Genomic DNA, 17,143 nt, shown 5'->3' with positions numbered 1-17,143 from the left:
CTGCCAATCACTCTTTCTTCATCTTGCTTACATGTTCCGAAAACTAAGTCATGACAACAATGCTTCAAAATTTTTCTCACGCCTTCAAAATTTTTTTAAAATAAATTTCAATCTACTTTTTTGTTTGTTTACAGCAAAGAAAATTTCTGAAACTGCTGGAATTTGCAACGCTCTCTTCAACTTTTATTAATACGACCATAAAACATGTGCAAAAAATGGAGAAAAGTTTGCTGATAATGCGGAAAATATTTCTTAACTGATGGGTTATCATTGGTTTCTACTCTCTGTGTCTTTACATTTCTTCATTTTTGACTTCTCAAATTTTTTTGTGGGGCAGTCAGTCATTATCAAATGGTTTATTTAGTTTGAAATAAGCTTCAAAATTTGAAAAAGAATTTCTGACCTACCAGTATAAAAAAATTTTCTAAAATTTTCAGATGATAACTTGATTGTTTAGCACATGAATTCTGACTGTGACTATAACATCAAGGTAAGTGACCCATGAAAAACTTATTTTTCAGTTGATTTTTTGCCATATTCACCAATTTCAGGTGTCTGGAGCACGACTATCAAGTTTTCAATTAATTCGAAAATATCGGAGGGTGTGAAACAGACCTAGACTGGAAATTTTGCATTCGCAGAATTGTTCAAATCTTCCTAGTTTCCCGGTTATAAACTGTTGTTCGATTGACACAAATATCTGAAAAAAAAACTAGGAGTTTTCAAAAAATGCTGTAAATTCAAAGTTTTCAATCTCGGTCTGTTCTGCACCCTCGAACATTTTCAATGTGATCGGAAACATAGAAGTCGAGCTCCAGACTCCTGAAAATAGTCAAAATGGCCAAAAAATCAACAGAAAAAATGTGTTTTTGTATATCTCATTGTCCGGTACTGTAACTCCTACCTTTCAGAGTAGCAGTAGATATTTCCAATCAGAATCGTGTACGAAACTGAATTATGTGTATACATCTCGACAGTGTGACGAGTACTTTGAATATTTGGAAGAGCTCCGAAGAATCATTTTTGGACGCAATAACACTATGTCGTCAGGTGAGCAATTACCGAAATGGAAGTCCATCCGATACGTGCACTTAGAGATTCATCATTTCGGTTCTTTCCAAAGATATCAAATAGTTGTCCACCGATAGTTTATTTATCCTATTATAACCAGTATTTCATCCGTTGACAAGTTTTGATATCTCTTACAGCAACCGAGATAATATAGTTCAAATAAATGGAACGGGCTTCTATCAGAAATACAGAAATACGGGGGAAGTACGGTAATGAAAATTGCGAAAATCCCATTTCAGCAGAAACGTTGCCAACACACCCAAGTTCCGTTCACTATCACACTCAAAATGGCAGAACTCTAGTCTACGAAATCGGAGATTCCGCACACTATGGCATCACACTCTCGCAACTTCCATCTAAAACTGAAAAATTGGTCACAGAAACGTTTTGTGCTGAAGAACACGTACTCGCCCAACCGGAAACTTCCAAAATCATACCTCCGATATTTCCCCCGAAACTATTTCATCAACTACCATCCAATATTGAAGGTGAGGCAATGATAAGTGTTGATAATTAGTTGCTTCTTCTTTCAGAGCGCATGAAAAATTGCTTGCACTCTTCTTCAGAGGTTATCAATAGCTATTTGAGTGGCAGCATCGAGCAATTAGAAAAGTTTACAACGCCTTGTGATGGTGAGTCATCAATTATGAATTTACAAAAAACCATTCAATTTACCTTTATCAAATTTAGATACTGCCTTCGTTCAAAATTCAAGCTTCAAAATGCCAGAAAGACAGTACCACAACTCTTATAATTTCTCTGATGACGATTTTGAGGACTCTGAAAGTTTGAATTTTGGGGTGGATGAATCGTTTGCAGTGTCAGAGGAGTTTGCAAAAGTCTTAGAAGAGACAGATTCAGTTTTCGAAGAGCTTGGTGGTGACGACGAATTCGAAGATCGCTGGTCGATATCAGATGACAAGGTGAAGAGGATTGTGGGGATTGTAAAACGGCATGTGCCGCCTTCAGCAGTGATGGTCAATCATCCTCCATTAGTGGAATACGCTCCAAATCCCGATCATAAATCCTATAAATGGTTGGAAAATGATTCTTTCAACTTCCAACTTCCTTCAATTCTCAATCATCGTTCTGAACCTTTGGAACATCAATCGCATTCCTCAATTCAGGGATCATCTTCCAATTCAACCCGCAAAACGTCTAGAAGCTCTACTCCGTCCCAATCTCTTTCCTCACAAGACTTCCCAATATCTCCCAATTCGAGCCGAAAAACGTCTGGAGGCTCCACTCCTCTTGCTGGAAGTGTACTTGTCAACATGATTGAGGATTATGTCAAAATGGTGATGGACGTCTCAAAGGCACTAGGAAATCCCAGTGAAGCCCCTGAAGGTATTAAAATTCGTTTATATATATTTTTTTTCAGTTTTTTCTTTCAGTGGTGTCAGAAGGTGTTTCCGTAGTTTTGCCGGTTTCAAATGTGATCGAAAAACAAAGAAAAACGGAAACCATGGAGAGTTTGGAAACGGAAATTGAATCTGAAAAGGATGAGAAACTAGGTAAGTTTAAAAATGACTAGGGACTCAAAAAAAAAGTTTCGAGAAAGTGTACTTTCCAGAAGCCAAGAATGAAGATCAGACAGTGATGTTTCCCCCAATTGCACCAAGAAAATCATCAGTGGAAAAATGGGAGAGTGCTACTTTGAAAAAGGAACGTCCTCAGAGTTTTGAAGAATCCGCACATTCCGAAGAGCAGAAACATCTCGAATTTTCTGTTGTGTCATCATCAGATGTTTTTCACACCGAACCCTTCACATTAGAAGACATTATTCGTTTGCGACGGTCACTCTCTGGTAAGCGCTCTCACAGAATCTTGCTCGTTTAACGAAAACGAAAATTGTTGTTAATTTTTGGCCATTTCGGTCATTTTCAGGAATCTTGAGCTCGTCTATCAAGTTTCCGATCACAGTGAAAAATTTGAAAGGTGTGATATAGATTGCAAACTTCACATTTACAGAAATGTTCCAAAAATTCCCAGTTTGTAGGCGATTTCAAATAGACACTCACTTTTGGCAAGTTTTTGTACTGAAAACGTGAAAAAAAACAGGTTCTTCCTAAATCGGCAAATAGCTAAAAAATTAGAAATCATCAAAAACTTTGTAATTGCAGAGTTTTCAATTTAGGTCTGTTTCACATTTCTCAAAATTTTTAAAGCGATCGGAAATTTGACAGTCGAGCTCTAGACTCTTGAAAATGGTCAAAATGGCCGGAAAACAACTGAAAATAGGTTTTTGCACACCTCAGACAGTTTCATTTCAGAAAGTTCAACATTAACAAATCACTCGGAATATGCTGACGCTTTAGACCACTTTGATCAACCGTGTAGCCAATTGGACCCCAAAAAATCCCCACTAAATTCTATTTTTCACGATGATTTTTTGAAAACCCAAAGCGAAGACAATACTGACGTGGACGCAGTGAACTCCAACAACTTCCTTCACTTATCATTCTCCCGCATAGGAAGTACTTCTGATAACGGAATTAGTGAAAAAGACAGGAGTTCGAACAATCCTGATGTTGAAAATAGGAAGAAAGAGGAGTCCCAGTTTTTTCGTGTGAATAAGCAGCAGCCAGGATGTCCAGATGTCCCTCCGGATGCCCAGATTAATGACGTCATCGAAATCAAAGATTGTAATGATCCTCAAGAAGATTTCCAGCTCAACCAGCTATTTAAAAACAGCAATACGGATCAGGATACCTCAGAATCTACGGATTCGAATTTGGTTGCCAACAAAAGCTTTTCTTCTACGGTAACTCATGAAATCGAGGAAATCGACACGATTCATGAAGAACCGCCAATTTCATTTGATGAGTTTTCTGACGACGTCACTGGAGAACATCTAGATATTCTCAAAACCAATAATGAGATTAAAAATCTAGTCGAAAACTTGTTGGCACACGTTAAAGAGGAAACCAATAACAACAATCCAGAGAGTGTGTTTGGCGAGAATTTCATTGAAGCTGATTCCAATTTTCACATCATGGAAGTTATTGAGAATCTGCTGACTACAGTAAGCCAAATGGATCAGAGACCTGTCGAGAATTTTCCAAATGATGTTGATGTGGAGGAAGCGGACGATTTGGAGGAAGATGAGAAATTGGATGAGGCGACAGAGTTGGATTTCGGATTGGAATACGATCCCCAAGCTTCCACAGATCTGGACGAAGATCAGAGATCAGTGCAAGATGAAGAAGAAATTTTCGAGAATCTGTTGGATGGCATTGCCAGCCAAGTCGAAAAGGAAAATACAGAGACAACAAATGATACCGATGATTCGATAGCCATCCAAAAGGTTTCTGAACCCGGAATTTCAATCATACCAGATGAAGAACTCTTCCAGGAACCCACTTCCCAATTTGACCCTAATAATTACCCCGAAACTCTCATGGAAAATATTCCCGAATCCCATCACAATTTCAATTCCCCTGCAAATGAGAATTTTCACGGAAACGGCGAGGAAATCAAGGACGTCATTATTTCGGGTAGCCTTCCAGCTGAAACCAACAAGATCAACATTCAAACTTCATCAACCGAATATGCATGCAGTGAAACAGAAGAAGGAATTTCGAATGAGCAAGAGAGCAGAATCAGTGATATGGAAACAGAAAACAATCCGTATTTCAATGCTAGCTCAACGGAAACGGATACCATGAATTGTCAGAAAGTTTTGGATGACGTCCCAGATTGTGTTCCTCAAACATCAAACACAATCAGCCAAGTCGAAACGAACAAACTCGCCAACGAACTTGCAGGCCAACTCGCAGACCGAATTGCCGGCGAACTCGCTGACCAACTAGCCAACGAAATTGCCGACGAACTCGCCGACCAACTCGCAGACCAAGTCGCAGACCAAGTCGCAGATCAACTCGCAGACCAACTCGCTGATGAACTCGCAGACCAACTCGCTGACGAACTCGCCGACGAGGACGCTGCTCGTTTAGATAACGAAGAGATATCAGAGTTTGAAACTGAACTGGAAATCTACGAAGGATCACCTGAACAAAAGAATGAAGCAGACGTTCTAAACGTTTTGCAAAGCGTTTTAAACGAAGTCCTCTACGACCTGAATGGCTCCGAAAATGCGTGTTTCTCTTCTGACATTCTAGATGAAGCCCAATCGACATCAAGTTCTCCGAATTTCTTGGAAACAGAACTTTCGACAGAAGCATGGGAGGCTTTGCACTCCGTGCTGGACAATTTGGATGTTATCATCCACAATGCTGAGATCAGGCAGATAGATGAAGCTGTGGATTTTGTTCAAGAACCTTTCGAGATCATTGAAGTTAATGTGAAGAACGTGGAAGAATCAGAAAGTGGATTGGAGGATTCGGTAGAATTGGATATCAAGTTGGAATACGATGACCAAGATTCGACAGATCTGAACGACGATTTAGTGCAACAAGGAGAAATCCAGGAGACTTTGAATGATATCGTATGCATTGTGGATGTTGTAGAAAGCTTTCTTCTTGAAATGTCAAATTCGACGGACAGTGAAAAGAAGGAAACTGAAGAAGTGGTTGAAACTGGACAAGATACTGTTACTGGAAACGTGGATGAACCGAAAAAAGAGACTGAAATGATGGATGTGACTCACGTTGGCTTTAAATACAAGACATTTTCCAACGAAGAATTAGTTGACCTTCATGAAAACAAGCATCACGCCTATGAAGAAAAGCTACAGGAAGACAAATATGACGATCTGACCTGCACTGAGCATGAGGAAGTCACTTGTGTAGAAGAGGAGGTTGCCGAGACGGTTGAAATCTTGTTGAATTCTGTGCTGGAAGAAGAATATGAAGTGACAGCAGCAGATATGGACGGAGAGGATAGAAGCAAAGATGTGGAAATAGCTGAAGACGGATACAAAAGAAATGCCGCAGAACATGAGCACCAGGATGTCGATTTTCAGATTTTGAGTGACAGCAAAACGATGTGCGCTATGGAATTGGTCCGAGGCCCTGTTGAGGACTTTGAAGTGGAAAATGTGGAACAAGCGAACAATCTGTCGTCTTTGAAGAAAGCCAATGGATTGGAGGATGTGGCCGTGTTAAATTTCGGATTGGAAAACGATGGCCAAGCTTCGACAGATCCGAACGACGATTCAGTGCAAAAAAAAGAAGTTCAAATGACATTGAATGATATCCTATGCATTACTGACGTTGTGGAAAGTTTGCTTTTTGAAATTTCAAACTCTATGGATCGTGAGCAGACTGAAACTGGAAACGAAACTGAAACTAGAAGAGTAAAAGTATCTCATTTTGGTGGCTCACTCCAAAAGCTGCAGAACGAAGACCCCGTCGATCTAAATGAAAACGAGTATCACACCGTCAAAAAAGAGCTTCAGGAGCAAAATCATGGTGTTTTGGTATGCGGGGAGAATGATGAAATAGCTTATGAAAAGGAGGTTGTTCTCAACTGTGTTTCATCAGCTACGGAGGTTGTGGAGACGATGGAAAACTTGTTGGATGGAGTGACAGCAGCAGATATGGACGGAGAGGGTACCTTTTCGGAACAAATCGAAAGGATGGAGGTTTCTGAAGACGGATTACAAGAAAACGACGAAGAACGTGAGCCCCAAGGTGTATGGTTGCCAATTTTGAGGGCCAATGAGAAGAAGTTCGTTGAAGGAGACTCACATGAAACTTTGTTTAATGATGTCAATGAACCCGTAGATTGGCAAGATTGTGAAATGGAGCATCATGATTTCGAACAGGAGCTTCAGGAGCAAAGCCATGCTGTTCTGGTCTGCGCGGAGAATGAAGAAGTCGCTGATGCAGAAAAGCAAGTTGTGCTCAGCTGTATTTCATTAGCTGTGGAGATTATCGAGACGATGGAAGTCAACATTCTGGAAGAAGAAGAAGTAGTGTCAGCAGCAAATACGGATGGAGAAGAGACCAACGACGGTCACAAAGTTAATGGAGAAAAATGTCATCACCAAGAACCTCCAATTTTGGAAGTCAACCAGAAAAATGCTGAAGGACATCCACACGAAACAATGTCCAACCAAGTCGATCTTCGAGATTTCGAAAACGAGCATCATGATTCCGAACAGAAGCTTCAGGAGCCAAACCATGGTGTTCTGGTCTTCGCGGAGAATGAAGAAGTCGCTTATGCAGAAGAGAAAATTGTGCTCAGCTGTGTTTCATCAGCTGTGAAGGTTGTCGGGACGATGGAAGTCTTGTTGAATGGCATTGTGGAAGAAGAAGAAGAAGTAGTGTCAGCAGCAAATACGGACAAAGCAGAGATCAAAGACGGGTACAAAGCAAATGGAGGAAATTGTGAGCACCAAGAACCTCCAATTCTGGAAGTCAACCAGGAGTACGCTTCACACAAAAAAATTTCCAACCAAGTCGATCTTCATGATTTCAGAAACGACCATCATGATTTCGTACAGGAGCTTCAGGAGCCAAACCGTGATGTTCTGGTTAGCAACGAGAATGAAGGAGTCGCTTGTGAAGAAGAAGAGGTTGTCGAGAAGGTGGAAATCTTGTTGAATGGTGTAGTGGAAGAAGAAGATAGAGTGGCAGCAGAAGATATGTACGATGAAGGTTCTCTTCGGAAACAAAGTCACATGTCCGAAGACGTAGAGGAACGAAGCGAAGTACCCGAAAAAGTAAATGACCAACAACCCCCTACTGTGTTGACTGATTCGATTGAGGAGCTCTCTACATCCCAAATCAAATCGGAAACCAACAGTACGGCTCCAAACTCCACGAACTCCGCGACAGAAGTTTTTCTCAATTTCGAGGATCTTTGTGTGTCATACCTGGAGAACTTGATCGGTGATCAATTGCTTTCTGCGATGGCTTCTGCCTCAACTATGCTCACGTCTCAGTTGGAGCTACAAATGGAAGTCGAAGATATATACAGTATTTCTCCAGCAGTCCCGCCACCACTATCTGACTCATACAGTACTTCCCCATCCGTCCTAAAATCATCACCTAAGTCATTGGAATCGATTCTGGAAGATGAAGAAATGTACAGTACTCCGCCAGGAGACTCAACTGACCCAATGGACGCGATTGTAAAAGACGGAACAAGTCAGGGTGGATCGTCACGTCTAGAAGAGGATATTATGTGCGCTCAGCCAAGGTATTTACTTCTGGAGTTGTAGACTTTTTGAAAATTTCAATTTTTAGGACTCAAAACCATCTTTTCGACTCTAGTCAAACCAAGGAAATCTCCGACAAGATTGTTGATGACAATCAGACTTTTGAAATCGTGGATCCTGATACCCAACTTCTTTTCGAGCCTTCAACCATCATGAACAACCAATCCGCTTCCATTTCGCACCTCGTGTCTGACATCCCCACCGTTTCCAGGTAATTACTATCTCTAATTAGGTGTTAACTTCTAAATTTCTCAGGTCTTTAGTGCCTGAGCGTTCGAGAGGTGACGACGATTCCGACAAACATTTGAATCTGCCTAATTCATGTCAACAACTACAAATTGGTATGTATTTCGTGGAAAAAAGACTATAATTTGTACTGAAATTTGCAGAAAAACCTCGGCCCACGCCTTGGGGATCCAGTCTGGTTCCCGAATCCAGCGATTGCAGCTTATGTACGGATATATACGATCCTGTTCCGACAAACGTGAATTTCTCAACGGACACTTCTTCCAGTTTGAATCCTTCGGAACATCCACCGACTTCTTCGGTAATTTTCAGCTTCACAAAACCTGAGAATGAAAGATTTTTGGCCATTGACCATTTTCAAAAGTCTGAAGCTCGGCTGTCATGTTCCCAAGCACTTTAAAGTTTTTGGAGGGTGTAAAACAGACGTAGATTGTGAAATTAGCATTCATAGCATTTTTGAAAATTCCCAATTTCTCAGATATTTGCCGATTACTTAAGAACACCTTTTTTCACGTTTTCAATACAAAACGGGCCAAAAATAGGCCCCTTTCATAAATAGGCAAATAGCTGAAAAACAGGAATTTTGAAAAAATCTTTGAATGCAAAGTTTATAATCTAGGTCTGGTTTACATCCTCCAAAGTTTTAAAAGTGATCGGAAACATGATAGCCGAGCTCCAGAATGGTCTAAAGATCCGAAAATCAACAAAAATATACTTTTTCGTATATCTTGGTATTGTATGAGTCATAACTCATTTTCTTAATTTTTCCAGGTTCTGGAAGAAGTCTCCCATTTCCTTGCTACGGCTTGTGTCGCTGCGTTAGTATTCGTATCACCGACAGAAAGGTATAAATTTTTATTACTAGACATTATTTGAGTAAAATGCTTTTTTTTTCAATTTCCGGTTTTTTTTCCAGCTCTGATTCTACTTTCAATAGTGACATCATCGAGGACGCTTCCAAATACATTAACAACAACAACTCAAAGCCAACTTCCTAATAACCCCTAGTTTTTTTGATACAGTGTAAATTGAATAAATCATCTAACTTCTCGATATTCTTAAAATAATTATTTGGGTTTCTCTCCAGGGTTGTGTTTTGTGAATCACCCATTTCATTATCATTTTACCACCCACATCTGGAGGTTGTATGTTAGCAAAGTGTGAAGCACTCTTTCCAAGTTTCCAACTTATCAGCTAGCGTTTCGATGTCTGCGTCTGATTTTTCAACATTCCTAATCGTTTTAAGGAAATCGCTCGCTTACGGGCACCACGCTCGTTATCAGTTTTGTATCAGTTTTCTCGGGGCGAGTGGTGCTAGCCGCGACACACACACTCCGTGAGTCTTATTATTATGGACATTTTTCTTACCAACTTGATATGGAGTTTTTTCTTTTTCTTCTTATGAATTATAAAATGAATATATTCTATTTTCAACTTGAAGTATTAATTTCGCACGTTATTTTCCTAGTTCTCATGAACTTATTCAATGTTTTCGCGGTTGACATTTTTGTCGTTTACGCCTTATAAGATTTTTGCAGAGGAAAAGTCATAATGGTGGACCGAGATATACATAATTCTGATTCGCGAAATCCAACTGTTCAAAGATCAAAGTCAAGTGAGTGTTCTGAATTCTTTCACAAGGGAAATTCAACACATTGTGAACCCACATTTTAATGAAAATTTCAAGATAGGTTTAAAAATGCCTATTCGCTTGCCAGTTCTAAGCCTAGTTATATGAGTAAGCCTAGTTATATGAGCCTAGTTATATGAGTTATATGAGTCAGCACCAAAAATCTTGTTTTCAGTGCAAAAATATTTTTTGAGACAATTTTCTCAATTTTAAGAAAGTCTTAGAACATTAAATTTGTTGACATTGTGTTTAGAATTGAATGAAAATTTCACATTTTACACATTTTCCTAAAATTTTTTTTTTTTGAGAAAATGCCTGAAATGTTAAATTTCATGGAATTTCGAGTATAACACAACATATTTCATGTTCTAAAGAAATTGAGAAAATCATATTCGAAAATTGTTAGCCCTGAAAACGCTATTTTTGGCGCTGAAAATATGTACTGAGACTGATATAACACTGACGAGCGGATTCTAAAAATTTCAAAAATGTCTTGAACCTGTATTTTGAACCTGTATTAGAAATTTCTTCAAAATTTGGGATCAAAATTTTCAATTTTTTCAGTTGGTGCTCGGTTACACTTCAGCTATACTGGAAAAAAAACCGAAATCAGGGGAAGCTCTAGTTCTCGACCCAAACTTTCGGATACTGTTGGAGGAAGTACTACAGTAGGAAACAGTATTGTAGGAAGCAATCGCCTACTTCGGCAATCAACATTCGATTACTCACACCTCACCAGCACCCCATCCACTCTCTCCCCTCCAATTCCAAGAAGATCAACTCAAGTGTATAATGAGCCCGTAGTAATTCCAAAAGTTGAATCTGCTTCGTTGTTTCCACGCACAACTAACTCTCGTGTTTCTCAAGAAGTTCCATATTTCTACGCCGAAGCGTCTTCTGCACCAATGTCGTCGTCATCTCATCTCGCGGCAAAAAACATCACCCAGGCAACTTCCCCCACTCTACTCCCTTCGCCTCCTCCGCCACGAGCACAAAATCTCAGTGATGCTCCGCCTCCTGTGGCACAAACAACACAATATAATAGGAATTATGGGAACAACTCATATTCTGCATACTCGTCCTACGATCCGTCGAAAAGAGTGACTCCGGCGGATACTTCACCTCGAATACAAGATCCGCGTCCTCCTGATATTCCACGTCATCATTCGTTAGCTCCTGTAGATTTAAACCAATCTCCTTCGCCTATTAGAAGGACGCAAAAAGAAGTTTACCCACACAGTCGTCGTCAGACTTCGACAAATTTCCCGACTGCTCCAGAAACAACTCATCTTCCGGTCCATTCGTTGGCTCCTGTGGAGACAGCTAGAAGGTCTCCATCCCCCGTTAGAAGAGCACGCATAGAACTTGATCCACGCAGTCGTCGTCAGACTACAACCGCTTTTCCGACAACCGCAGAAACAACTTACCTTCCGGTTCGTGAGTATTCGAGATTACCAAATCCTCTACTATCAGTTGCGCGTGAACCTACTCCAACTTCAGCACCCAAACCTTTGTCGCTAAACTCTCAGAATCCTCGTCTAAGATCGCAGGACAGGCGGCACATGACAATTGGTTACACGCAAAATCAATACCAGGTCATTCAAAGGGCTCAAGAAGAAATCAAAGCTGAGACAGAAAGGCAGGAAAACGAGATAAAAGCAAAATTGCAAGCAGAAAGAAGAGCCGAGGATCAAAAGCGCTTTGAAGAAAGACGGAGAATTCGGGAAGCTTCTGAGCTAGAAGCGAGGAAAAGAGTTGAAGAATCTGCAAGGCTGGAAGCTGAGCGACTAGCCCTGGAAGCCGTTATGAGAGCCGCACAACCGCCAGACGAAGATGCCGACGTGGAGAAGTTCATCCAAAATCTCAACCAACGAATCCAAGACTCACGGGATTCAAAAAACTTGCAGGGCGCTCTTGTAGGGCGCCATCAGATTCCAAACGTATGTTCATGACTTTTCTTAGTGTGATACAGTGTAACCTTTAAATATGTTATAAATTGCTAATCGCCTTTTTTTCAGCCTGCAACAAATGCGGAAAATCTCACAAATGCGCTGAATGAAGAAGAAGAAAAGGCAGTTGAAGGCCACAATGATCAAGTAGGGGTAATAGTTTCTTTTCCCCACCGCGTAAATGTCTCACATTTATTGCCTTTGTAGATGTCTACACAAAACGCCGCCACCGCCGACAGCTCGGAGGTGCGTACGTTTCTCGATCGTTTGGTAAGTGTGTCTAGAGTATTTCTTATGAAAGCCTGATTTCCAGAAAGAAATGAAGATTGACAAGAATCAGAATCGCAAAAAATTTGCTGAAAAATTCTACGATCCAGAAGACGACGATTCGGAACTCAATTCAGTGGTGAGTAATTTTTTTAAATTTTGAAGTATTTTTTAAATTCTAGTTTTTTAGACCAGCATGAGCTCATTTCTGTCTACAGTGCCTGAAGAGGACCCGGACACCACTTCACTTGATAATCAATTCTATCTAATTGCTGATTCACAGGTATGGCGCATTTTTTGCAGGATTACTGTAGCTGCAACAGGTATTACAGTAGCTACAACCAGAATTATTGAAGCTGTATTAGGATTACTGTATCTATAGTGTTTCAGTTGATTTCAAGACAATTATACAATATTTAAGAGTCTGGAGCCCTAAATTGAAAATTTTGCATTCACAGAATTTTTGAAAGTTCCTAGTTTTTCAGCTATGTGCCGATTTCTTAAAGACATCTGTTTTTTACCTTTTCAGTACGAATATGGGCCAAAAATACAAAAATGGATCTTTTTTGCCCGTTTCAGCACTTCAAACGTAAAAAAACATGTGTCTTTTCGAAATTGGCGTGAAACTGAGAAGCTATTAATTTTCAAAAAATTATGTGTAGACGAAGTTTTCAATCTATGCCTGTTTTACACTCTCCAAAAATGTTCAAAGTGATCGGAAACTTGACATCCGAGCTACAAGCTTCTGAAAATGGTCAAATTAGCCGAAATCAACTGAAAAATATCTCCTTTTATATCTTATGAACCAGTACTGTAGTTTTAGACCTCAAACGCAATTTTTTCAGAACTTCGAAGCTTAGTTATTATACTTTTCAGCCAAACCATACTCCAACGCTACAGCCACGTGTCATCTCTTACATCCACGATATGGTGGACGGTATCTTATCATGTTTGAATAAGGCCGATTTTGAAAATGTTATTTTCGATACTCAAAAAACATCGTCACAGCTGTACGATGTAGGTTTTTTTTGGAGATTCTAGTTTGATCATAATAATTCCCCCCATAGAATACAAATATCTGTGAATTTCGAATTTTGTAGGAAGACCTCTACGCCGACGCTACAAACTACAACCACCGTGCCATTTCCGAAACTGCTCGTCAGTTCTTCACACCGCAATCTTCGCCAGTCGACGAAACCAATACAAACGATTTCTATAATGACTCTTTATAATTGATCAATAAAATCGAAAGAGACAGAAAGAAAGGCAATAGTGTTATTATCATTATTACAGTCTATGTGTGTTGTGTGCATGATGTTTGTTTACTTTCCGCAGTTTCCCTCAGAGCATGCGATTCCTTGGCGGTCCAACACGTTGAGAGTATACTCGTCGTCGACGGAAGTGAGGAACCATCCGTTGCCAGTGAACTTGGATTGCGTCTTCTTCTTGAGAACCCACTTTCCGTCTTGCTCTCCATAAACCATGAATACCCATGGCTTCTGCTCACAGTTCTTTCCCTTGATCTATAAATTCATAAAATTCGACTTTATCTACTACGTTTGAAGATCAGAGAACAACTAAAAAAGCTTACATTCACACTCTTCTCCTGCTTGAACTTCTCCAAAATCACTGGGTCCGACATAATGGACAAGGATGGGACCAAAAGATCAACACGAACCTGAACAATGACATATTCAAAATATTTCAACAAACTTTGAAGATAATACCTTCTTATGAGCATCGTTACGGAATTTTACTTGGATTTTGCACTCTAGATTCCACTGAGTAGCTGCGAATCCAACAAAAGCGGCGAGGAGGAGAATTTGAAGATAGTTCATTTTGGTCTGTTGGATTCAGTATAAATTTCCTATCCTTTTATGCGACAGTTTAGAAAATAGAGGTCAATAGGCGGAGGAGGACACAACTTTCGATTGAAAAGAAAGCAAGTCCAATCGAACGATAAGGATATAAGATAAGTGATTTGATAATAATGCGAAAAGAAGGAAAATCACTTTTCACGGATATCGCAATTGTTGTGATACACGTTCCGTGTAGAAAATCTTGTAGCCCCGGGATATGACCCGATAGATTTTGATTGCGAAAAATTTGGAGGATCATTAAACGTAAATACGTTTTGACAGGATTCGTATCTGAGAAAATCCGTTTAGTACGTATAAAAAAATGTGTTTTTTGTCGTTTTCTAGAAGAAATAAACCCCCATAAAAATTTATTGGCCCCGAAAAAGTTTTGAAAACTCTAAACGCAAGAATAAGCACATCAGGTCAATTTTCCCATTTGTTGTTTCTTCACCATTTCGGATATTGTGAAGAATGTCGAGTCAATGATTCCAGCCACCGTGAATGTTCCACCGACGACAGCGCAAATCTAAAACGTCAAACTTCATGATTTGTCTCACCCCTACAACTCACCGAGGTCAGGAAAATATAAAACGACTGGCGATGTTCAGTTTGCTTTAGGGTGATCGGTTGCAATTCGTATTTGAACCACACGGCTGGGATGATTTTTCCGGAATGGTGATAGGTGACGTAGGATTTGTGGCCGTAGGTGTATTGGTAGCTGTTTAGAATATTTCCGGAGTAGTCTTCGTGAACAGATGGAACGATTTTGAGAATGTATTCGTGAGTGTTGAGGCCGCTTTCTTTGGCCTCACGGTTGGCAAGAGGGTCGAAACTTCCTTTGAGATTTTTGTGCTGAAAATGAAAGAATTATTGATAGTGAAGCAACTCAGATGGATCAAATAAAACGCTTGATTTCGGTGTTTGAAGTGCAAAAATTGTACAGCGCTAATTAAAGTCATAGCCATATTCATCCACTCCCGGCGCAGCCGACCGGAACATTAAATGCCTATTTCGAGCTCAATTGTCTTAATTCCTGGGGAAGATTTCAAAAATTTGTCAATTAATAAAACGTTGATGATGTTATGATAAATGATTCATCAGTTAACAACTTTTTTGTATCTCCGACAGGAACCGAGAAAAACAGGCTCAAATTTAAAAGTTAGTGGTCTTTCTACTACAGGTTTTACGGTAATTACGTTTTTATGAGATTTAGCAATCAATGTCAAACCAATCAAGTTCATAATTATATTCATAATTTCTCCCGGACATGGTCAGGGCGGACCATAAATACAATTTATTTTGGACTGGAGGAACATGATTTTTAAAGATTTTGGGCTGGAGAAACAGGATTTAAGCCTTATATTTTTTATCGAGCTCAAGTAAATCATATTAGTACTCACACCTATTAAAACCTTGCTATCATACTTCGCCTTGACACTATTTTCCAAAATTTTAAGCATTTTCAAGATTTGACTTGCGGTTTTTAAGTTTTCGCCTAGTTAGGACACACCAAATTATGATCTTACAATTAGTTACGATAAGGGCGCTAACTTGAATAAAAAAAGATTCTTGAAAAAGATATCGAAAAGTAGTCAACTAATAAAATATTGTTGATACTATGATAAACAATCAATTAGTTGACAAGGTTGTGGTATCTTTACAGAAATAGAGATAATTGAGATTAAAACGCAAGTATAGGCTATTTCAAAAAAATCAACATGATTTCTAGCCTTATAAAATCTAATGCTATCTATTAGAGTAAATATGATAGTTTCAAAATGTTGAATATGCTTTAATCTTTTCTTAGAAAATTCAGAAGCTTCAATTTTTTCAGAAACTTTGTTTCTTAGGTGACTCTTTGTCAAAATATGCTTCTTCAGATTGATTTATATTCTCCATTAGTCACTCAATTAAGTTCCTCCTTCCTCTCTCCTCCCACTCACCGAAACATCATCTCCAAACTTGATGGAGTGAATAATATGTCTCATGTCATATCCGTCGGGTTGCGTGGTAGCCGAGTGCGTCGAGAGATGGAAGTTACCGGGCACTTTATTAATCTCGAATCGGCTTTCAAACCGACATCCTCCATCTCCCACTGGTACTTTGTTGGTGTGGTCAATGAATCCGACCTCATGTCGTCCGTTTTCGTCTTGGATGTCAACTCCGATATCTGGAAACTCAGAAAATTAGAGTTTATATCTGAAATAATAAAAATCTCACAATCACAAGCCATGTGGGGAAATGAAACATTCACTTGAACATCAATTTTACCCTCTCTTCCTGGGTCGTCGATGAAGAATTCGCTCCTTCTGAAAAACAATTCATAAAGATTCAAACCTAAATTTGTGGCTTACAAGTCAATGAAAATATAGGCTAGAATGTCATTAAAGATCATAAACGTGATGAATGCCACACATAGGATAGAGATGACTGCACCCGCTGTTGTTGGTTGTGTGAGATCCTTTGGTACCTTCCGATAAATGTCATACCTGAATACTATAGGCTCAAAAAATGAATAGAATGTTTGCTCAAACCTCCGAATGTCCAGCATTGTCGCTTCTATAAATATGAAATAAAAAAATTAATAAAAAAGAAAATCCGCCAGAGACGTAGAATAGCAAAAAAAACCAAGCAACGAACACTATATTGCAATACAATACGAGAGCGACGGGGATAGTGGCAAACAGATTTGGGTGCCCAATGGTTTGGCCAAACCAAACAGTCAAAAAACCTGGAGATGAGGGACTAGGAGATTCGAGGAGAGTTTAGACGTCTACAGTTTGCACACGTCGGGCGGATTTGTGATGGAAAAAGAGACAGACAGAGACACCGTTTAGGTTCTTAGCCACATTTTTTCGTTGGTCAACTGTGCCGAAAAAAGGGAAAGAAGAAGAAGAAGAGGAGTACTAAAAAAGGAGAAGCCGTGAAATGAGAGAAGAGCTTCTGGTTGTGCTCGGAGGTCCAGTTGCAATGGGAAACAGCCTTGAGAAGAGGC

The 17,143-nt window shown here is 39.6% G+C and overlaps 4 protein-coding genes across 4 annotated transcripts; 2 read left to right on the top strand and 2 right to left on the bottom strand.

The window, feature by feature from the left end:
- Window positions 1–460: 460 nt before the first annotated feature.
- Window positions 461–9,441, top strand: CBG02178 (the record flags this gene model as incomplete). Its single annotated transcript, XM_045239099.1, has 13 exons — window positions 461–490; window positions 912–1,050; window positions 1,311–1,559; window positions 1,605–1,703; window positions 1,762–2,418; window positions 2,466–2,585; window positions 2,645–2,878; window positions 3,345–8,178; window positions 8,226–8,408; window positions 8,453–8,538; window positions 8,587–8,744; window positions 9,215–9,288; window positions 9,360–9,441. The coding sequence occupies 13 exons, from the start codon at window positions 461–463 to the stop codon at window positions 9,439–9,441; spliced, it is 6,945 nt and encodes a 2,314-aa protein (XP_045092045.1).
- Window positions 9,442–9,994: 553 nt separating this feature from the next.
- On the top strand, window positions 9,995–13,521 carry CBG02177 (the record flags this gene model as incomplete). The annotated part of the gene is made up of 8 exons (XM_002643867.1): window positions 9,995–10,058; window positions 10,638–12,013; window positions 12,092–12,175; window positions 12,230–12,292; window positions 12,336–12,428; window positions 12,480–12,572; window positions 13,166–13,306; window positions 13,390–13,521. The coding sequence occupies 8 exons, from the start codon at window positions 9,995–9,997 to the stop codon at window positions 13,519–13,521; spliced, it is 2,046 nt and encodes a 681-aa protein (XP_002643913.1).
- A 90-nt stretch (window positions 13,522–13,611) lies between these two features.
- On the bottom strand, window positions 13,612–14,127 carry CBG02176 (the record flags this gene model as incomplete). The annotated part of the gene is made up of 3 exons (XM_002643866.1): window positions 13,612–13,812; window positions 13,881–13,967; window positions 14,017–14,127. The coding sequence occupies 3 exons, from the start codon at window positions 14,125–14,127 to the stop codon at window positions 13,612–13,614; spliced, it is 399 nt and encodes a 132-aa protein (XP_002643912.1).
- A 439-nt stretch (window positions 14,128–14,566) lies between these two features.
- CBG02175 lies at window positions 14,567–16,699 on the bottom strand (the record flags this gene model as incomplete). The annotated part of the gene is made up of 6 exons (XM_002643865.2): window positions 14,567–14,674; window positions 14,719–15,000; window positions 16,092–16,318; window positions 16,369–16,457; window positions 16,503–16,637; window positions 16,683–16,699. The coding sequence occupies 6 exons, from the start codon at window positions 16,697–16,699 to the stop codon at window positions 14,567–14,569; spliced, it is 858 nt and encodes a 285-aa protein (XP_002643911.2).
- Window positions 16,700–17,143: the final 444 nt, after the last annotated feature.

Source organism: Caenorhabditis briggsae (genome assembly GCF_000004555.2).
Source record: "Caenorhabditis briggsae complete genome, chrX, whole genome shotgun sequence".
Lineage (NCBI taxonomy): Eukaryota > Metazoa > Nematoda > Chromadorea > Rhabditida > Rhabditidae > Caenorhabditis > Caenorhabditis briggsae.
Note: the sequence above shows the minus strand (reverse complement) of the source record. Positions and strands in the feature narration are given on the sequence as shown.